At 57.1% G+C, this 7196-nt stretch overlaps 1 protein-coding gene across 1 annotated transcript in view; it reads left to right on the top strand.

Annotated features, from left to right (window-relative positions):
• SLC16A5 (solute carrier family 16 member 5) overlaps positions 1-7129 on the top strand; it is a 30251-nt gene extending 23122 nt beyond the window's left edge. The window contains exons 10-11 of the mRNA XM_059998161.1: positions 993-1802; positions 3026-7129. Of these exons, the coding sequence (XP_059854144.1) occupies positions 993-1802; positions 3026-3273 (1058 nt within the window). The 3' untranslated portion in view covers positions 3274-7129. The remainder of the gene's footprint in view (positions 1-992; positions 1803-3025) is intronic.
• Positions 7130-7196: the final 67 nt, after the last annotated feature.

The following is a 7196-nucleotide window of genomic DNA, read 5'->3' on the forward strand; positions in this document are numbered from 1 at the left end:
GGGGAGAGCAGAGAAATGGACCAGTACCCAGAAGAGACTGTTGTCAAGAGTTTTGTTTTAACGGGAGAAATAACAATGAGGGAGAATGATCTAGTAAAGAGGGGATAATGGATGCCGCAGGGGAGAGAAATTGCTGGAGGGGTGTGCCTTCAAGTAGACAGGATGCAGGGCGGAAGTGGAGGGTTGCCCTTGACTGGGAGCACGGACTGTCCATTGTCACAGACGGGAAGGTAGGTGGTCAGCTGGCAGTGCAGGAGGGAGGTGTCGGGGTGCTCAGAGGAGGAAGGCCTGGTGGTCATCTAAGAGCGGGGACAGTAAATGGTCGAGGGAACTACAGTGGCACCGTGGGTGGCCCGAGGGCCCGCCTGAGGCCAGTGGTCACAGCTTGGTTGCGAACTTTCTCTCCAGCATGTTCAGCTGTGCACGGAGTGGCGGGGGGGGGAGGTGGCATCCAAGCTGAGTCAGGAGAGGAAAGTCTGAGGGAAGCATATTCCAGGCAGAGGGAATGGCAACTGCAAATGTCCGAGTAGGTGGGCAGCTTAATGTCCAGAGGAAGAGAAAGAGACCGATGGGGCTTGATCGTGGCGAGTGCCAGGGAGAGCGGCCTGAGATGGCACCCAAGGGGTGGCCAGGGGCCAGACCGTGCAGGGCCTTCCAGGGCAGAGTAAATACTCTGGCTTTTCTTCTAGGTGTGATGGGAAATCGTTGGAAGGTGTTAAGCAGCAGAGAGACTTAACCTGATCTAGGGTTTTGAAAATCCCCCTGGTGCTGTGCCAGCGGGAACAGGTGTGCCCCCTGGCAGCCTTGAGAGGGCAGATCTGAGGGGTGGGATGCTTCTAGGGAGGTGGTGAGGTAGGCTGATTCCATCTTAAATCCCTGGGGACCTGGAAGTGGGTCTGCGCTGGAACGGAAGGAGAACAGACCTGGGACCTGACCCCAGGGTCCCTGCACTGGGTGCGCCCTGGAGCTGGTCCTCCCCTCTCCTTCCGCAGGCCTGGGCATGTGCTTCAGCTTTCAGTCAAGCATCACTGTGCTGGGATTGTACTTCACCCGCTGGCGGGTGCTGGCCAACGCGCTGGCCTCGGCGGGCGTCTCCCTGGGCATCATGCTCTGGCCGCTGCTCTCCCGCTATCTCCTGGAGGACCTGGGCTGGAGAGGCAGCTTCCTCATCTTCGGCGGGGTTCTCCTCCACTGCTGTGTCTGTGGGGCCATCCTGAGGCCCGTGCCTGCCCGTGTGACCCCTGAGACCAGAGATGGCCTCCCTCCACCTTCCAAGAGACCCGCACGCGGCTGCCCGGCAGCATGCGGTCGGGCCATCCGGCGCCACCTGGCCTTCGATGTCCTGCGGCACAACGTGGGCTACCGCGTGTACACCCTGGGAGTCGCCTGGATGATTGTGGGCTTCCCGCTGCCCCACGTCTTCCTGGTGCCCTATGCCATTTGGCACGGGGTGGATGAACACAGGGCGGCCCTGCTCATCTCCATCATTGGCTTTAGCAACATCTTCCTGCGGCCCATGGCTGGGCTGGTGGCGGGCCGGCGGGACTTTGCCAGTCACCGCAAGTACCTGTTTAGCCTGGCGGCCCTGCTCAACGGGCTCACCAACCTGGCGTGCGCGGCGTCGGCCGACTTCCGGGTGCTGGTGGCCTACTGCCTGGTGTACAGCGTGTCCATGAGCGGCATTGGTGCTCTGCTTTTCCAGGTCCTCATGGACATTGTCCCCATGGACCGGTTCTCCAGCGCCCTGGGCCTCTTCACCGTCCTGGAGAGCATCTCCATCCTCATCTCCCCGCCACTGGCCGGTGAGGCCCTGGGAGGGAGGGCAGCCAGGGGTGGCCTGGGCAGGGCATGGGGGGGTGCAAATAGGAACAGTCTGGAGACTTGGGCCCCCTCCAGCATCTCAGGGTGAGCGACTTGGAATCTGGGATTTTCTCAAGCACCTCAGGGGACTGGCTGTAGCCTGTTCCGCAGCTGGCACTCGGGGTACGAACAGTGAAAAATAAGGATTTTCATACCAGACTTATCTCAGTCCTTTGTCTTCCCCTCTGTACCTCTGGTTTCTTATCAGTAAAGTGGGGATGACAGTAGAATCTACCTCACAGGCTTGTTGTGGGGATCACAAGTGTCATATAGAAAAGAGCTTAGTAGAGAGCCTGGCACACGGTAAGTGCTATGCACATGTCTGCTGTTCTTAACATCCTCTGCCTGTGGGGCCCGGGCAAGTCATTTTCCTTCTCTGAGCCATAGTGTCATCTGCAAAATGCAGACGAGAACACCTGCCACACCCATCCCTACACCTGTGCCAGTCACGGGGTGGGCAGGGCTGAAGACAGAGAACTAGCCCCCACCTCTCAGGGCTTACCTTCTGGTGGAGGAGTCGGGGATTAGAGCAAAGAGGCCCCTTTGTGATCGTAATGGTGATTTGTGCCGGGAGGGAAACGAACAGGTACGGGAAGCAGGGACCCACAGGAGTGGACTTGCTGGGCGGCTGAGCGTGTGACATTCAGAGTAAAAGGGAAGGTTTGTGAAGCCCGTGGTGCTGGGGGGCAGTCAACAGACAGCACGGTTATTATAGTCAGACAACGGGGACTCCTCTCAAGCGTGGCATTGGAAGTCCCAGTTTCCAAGGGCGTTCTCCAAGCCGACGAGCGGGGAGAGCAATCCAGGAGGAGGCGTGGCGGGCCTGGGGTAGGGCTGAGCAGATCTCCCAGACGCCACTGGCCCTTGAGTCCTTGGCTTCCTGCCACCAAGGGTGAAGGAAACATGCCCCTAAGTGCTCGTCTGGCCGCCCAAGGGCTCTTCCTGCCCGGACTGGGGCTGGTTTAGTGTTTCCTTTCCTTTCATTCAACAAATACCTAATGAGTTCCCACTAGGTGCCAGCCATGGTTCCTCGTGCTGGGGATGCAGCAGAGACAACAATAAAATCCCTGCTCTCACAGAGCACACAGTTTCGCAGGGGTGAGGGGGCGTGGGTGGGAGGCCTGGTAGCCAAGGGCAGTGGCCTAACTTGCTCTCTGTCCCCTAGGACTCCTCCTAGACACCACCAGCAACTTCAGCTATGTTTTCTACATGTCAAGTTTCTTCCTCATCTCAGCCGCCCTCTTCATGGGTGGCAGTTTCTGGGCCCTGGGGAAGATTGAGAGGCAGGGCCCGCAGGCTGAGGTGCAAGGAGCTGTAACAGAGGCTGCCCCAGAGCAGGGCCTCACTCTGGAGGACACAGACGGTCCCAAGAAGCGGCTGCGCGTGGAGATCATGTATGTGACCAGCGTCTGAGGCCCGGGGTCACTCACATGTGTGACCGGCATCTGAGTCCTGAAGTCAGTGAGGCCTGCCTCAGCCCAGGAATGTCCAGCGACTTCGCCAGAGGCTGAGGTGAAGGGCTGCCCAGAAAGCCTGAACCAAAGGCCATCTGGGTTCTGCACGTCGGGACTCAGCCAGGAGTGGGGACCTTAGAGGCTGACCTCCAGAGGCTCGGGGTTCCTTCTAACCAGCAGAATCCAGGAGCGGATCCTCCTGACTTTTTTGCTGGGGCATCAGAGTACCCGGGGCCCAGGAAGGTGGGTCTGCGCCCAGCTCAGGTCTGTCACGGCCGGCTTGGCTCAGCTGGCTGCCTGCGCTGCTGCTACAGCTCAACACACTGGACCCTCAAGTCCGGCCTGGGTGCCTCCCATGTGATCTCTTTGTCCTTCACCCCCTAGACAGCTCCGAAGAGCTCAACCCTCCTCCGAGTCTCTCCTGCCCCCCTTCTTCCCAGGTGGCCCAGCCCTTGCCCGCAGGGCTGCCCCCAGCACAGGTTGCTGGACCTCATGCTACCTGGAACCTTGGGAAGAAGGGCTTTGGGAGAGAATGTGTTGCAGTGGTGGAGGGCCAGGCTGAGCGTCGGCCTGGATGCAGGATTTGGACAGATTAAATGCCAGGTGGAGCACCCGTCCTGGCGACAGTGCAGAGAACTGGAGGGGAGCCCCTGGCTTGGGTCCTAGAATCAGTGAAGTCTGAGGGCCCCCTGCACACTCAGCAGGGCCTGCTCTAGGGTCTCCTCCCTCCTCTGCCCCATCCTGTATCTTGGCTGGGAAGATCAGTGCTGGGGGGAGCGGGAGAGCCACACATCAGACCAGGGGAGGAAGTATTGCTCGGCGGGGCCCCAGGACCTCTGTGGAAATGGAGCTGCTTTTGCAGCAGAAGCCCTTTCACTCCCCTCTCCTGTCAGCCTTTTCTCCCTGCTGTGTCAGAGGTGTCAACCCTGGGATAAGTGGCTGGCTGGGCCAGCTGCCAGGCCACCCCTGCTCCCCACTGGCCTGTGCGTCTGACCTGGAAGTCAGAGCTTCTCCCCCAGACCGGCCGGCCGCCACGTACTCTTTTTGCTGGTGCCTTCCCTGAGATCATCACCTGGGGACTGGCTGTTATCAGCCCAGGCTTGTCCCAACAGTGTACCAACTGAGTGAAAGGAAAAACAGAGTTTGTTTGAATTACACACAGAAACACTTTCTGCAGCGGGTTATAAACCCTGTGAACTAACGAAGCTAGAAAAGAGGCCTGGAGTAAGTTTTCCCCCATCCCCCTTCAGGGCTACTCCCACCAAGGACCTTGTTTGTTGATTCAAGCTCAACCAGGTTTCAACAAGAAACCCTTATCAGGAGAATTGCTTTTCTTTTTATGACCCGACTCCAGCCTTCCTCCTGCACGAGTCCAACTGGCGTGAGTCAGCATCCTTGGGCATGTTGTCTTTCCCAGGACTCATGAGTGCCCCCTTCTGGCCAAAAGAGGTAGTACGGAGGTGAAGCAAAGGGCTCTGGGCTGGAATAGAGACCTGAATTCACGTTTGACTCCGCCATAATTTGCTGTGTGACTCTGGACCATCTTTGGGCCTTGAAAAAGGAGGAGGTTGGCCTAGATAAGTTAAAGTCTCTTCCAGTTTGAAAAGTCTGATCCTGAAGACCCCCCATTGCCTCCCTGCCCCTCCATCCTGTCCTGTACTTGGGCACCATCCCTAGCTTGTACACTGAAGGGGGAATCCACAGCTGGACACATTTACCAGGTCCTGCCACCTTCTCCATCTTAACTGAGCAGAAAAGAAGAGTTGGGGCTGGTAGGTAGATGAATACTTTTTGGTGCTAGTAGCCACAAGCCTTTGAAGTGTGTATCCCCTTTTAGGCCCACTTCCTGAAAACTGATTTCTTTCAAGGAAAAAAGATATTAGTAAACATTTAGCATAGGAAACTTTGACCTCCTCTGCCCCCTGGGCAAGAGTGGTGATAATCTCTGGGCAGAATTCCTTCAGCAAATATTATTGAGCATCTACTGTGTGTCAGGAACTGGCAGAGAGGAGTTAAGACCTGGTCGCTGCCCTCAGCACAAAACCAAGGACGAAGAATTCTTCCCAAAGATGAGGGCCTCTGAAGCCTTAGGAGGGGACAAATGAGGGAGGCTGGGGTGGCCCATCTGATTCCAGAACCCACACTTAGCTGATCCTGGGATTCCTCTAGAGAGGGTCTAGAGCAGTTCCTGACCAGGAGCTCACTTCCATCCTGTCCCCAAGCTCTGAGCTCCTGGTCCCAGGCCTTTACTGCTCTGTCCAGACAGAAGCAGAGAAGCCCCCTGGCCACCTCGTGCTGAGATATACTTCCCCAAGTCGAATCAGCTCCCCTCTGAATGTGAAGGGCCTGGTGAGGGGCCTGGGGCCACTGTCCTGCAAGAAGCAGCCAGGGTACCCAAGCACCGAGACTATGGTCATAACTCCTGCCCCAGGGGTCTGTGCACAGGGCAGGGGCTGATCACAGGGACCTGAGCCCACCACGGAGGTGGAGGCTGCTCTCAACGGGGCTGTGGTAGGCTGGAGTGTGGCAGCCACTCTGCCCTCATGCCAGGCCCAGGGCAAAAGGAGCATGGCCCTTGCCCTCAAGAAGCTCGCAGCCCAAGCCCCTTTCATCCCCACGTTTTCAAGCACAACTGGAGTCTGGGAGGACCACCTTCCTCCCTGGTGCTCTGTCCCCTGTGCCTATGAGGTCTGGGTCACACGCTCCCTTCCTGAGAAGCCCCGAGAAGGAAGTGGACGGAAGGGCATCAGCATCAGAAAACCGCCAAAGCGGTACAGCTGGGCTCCTTCTAGGGCCCGAAGGTGCTGCCCCTGGTGCTCTCTGCCACCTGGCTGATAAAATGCCTTCCAGCCAGAGGTGGCAGACTCAGCTCAGGATTGGGAAGCAGAGGGTACCAGGCTCGCCCGGCTTTTCATTTTGGCCGCACCAGGCGGCATGCAGGATCTTAGTTCCCAGACCAGGGATAGAACCCATGACCCCTCCATTGGGAGCGCGGAGTCAACCACTGGACTGCCGGGGAAGTCGTCGCCTGGCTTTTGGGAAAAGCAGACCAGAAGGTAGTGTCAAAGTGTTACCGAACCCAGGTCCGGCTGCTCGCAGCTCGAAAGCCAATTCTTTTTTGGAGCACAGGCTCCGGACGCGCAGGCTCAGTGGCCATGGCTCACAGGCCCAGCCGCTCCGCGGCATGCGGGATCTTCCCGGACCGGGGCACGAACCCGTTTCCCCTGTATCGGCAGGCGGACTCTCAACCACTGCGCCACCAGGGAAGCCCACAAAGCCCATTCTTGAGAGACAAGTGTTGGTAGGAAAGGAAAGGTTGCTTCAGAGGCTGGCAACCGGGGAGAGGGTGGAGTCCTGTCCGAGAACTCCCGATTGCTGTTCAGGGGACAGGGGCTTTTAAAAGGGAGTTTCAGGGTTATATAGGCGGAGGGAGGGAGCAGAACAGCATAGTCAGTTCTGAGAGTCAGCTTGAAACCAGTAATGTGGTCTGATCAGCGTCATCTTGGTCGTTTTAAGTACGGTTAATCTTTAGTTCCAGGGTTTGTTCCCATTTCTTTGAGGCCAGTTCTAGGAATTGTGTGAAGTGGAGCAGCTTATGTCATGGCTTCAATTTGGTCATCATGTAGTCATCCTCCTCCGCCTGGTGGGGGCTTCAGTAGCTGCAAAACAGCTCACAGGATACAGCTCAGAATGTTATCTATAGACCTTAAGGACGAACCAAAGGTCCTTGACTATGCTTAAGGACTAAACTATTATTATCTGGTCTCCTTTGTTTTCCTCTATTTCTGCATTTTTTCACTTCTGATTAAACTTATTCTTTGGCTAAAGTTTTTCCACAGACAAAAGGCAGGCTGAGGACATGGGGGGCAAGGACCATAGGGT

The sequence above is a fragment of the Delphinus delphis genome, chromosome 19, assembly GCF_949987515.2.
Source record: "Delphinus delphis chromosome 19, mDelDel1.2, whole genome shotgun sequence".
Taxonomy (NCBI): Eukaryota; Metazoa; Chordata; class Mammalia; order Artiodactyla; family Delphinidae; genus Delphinus; species Delphinus delphis.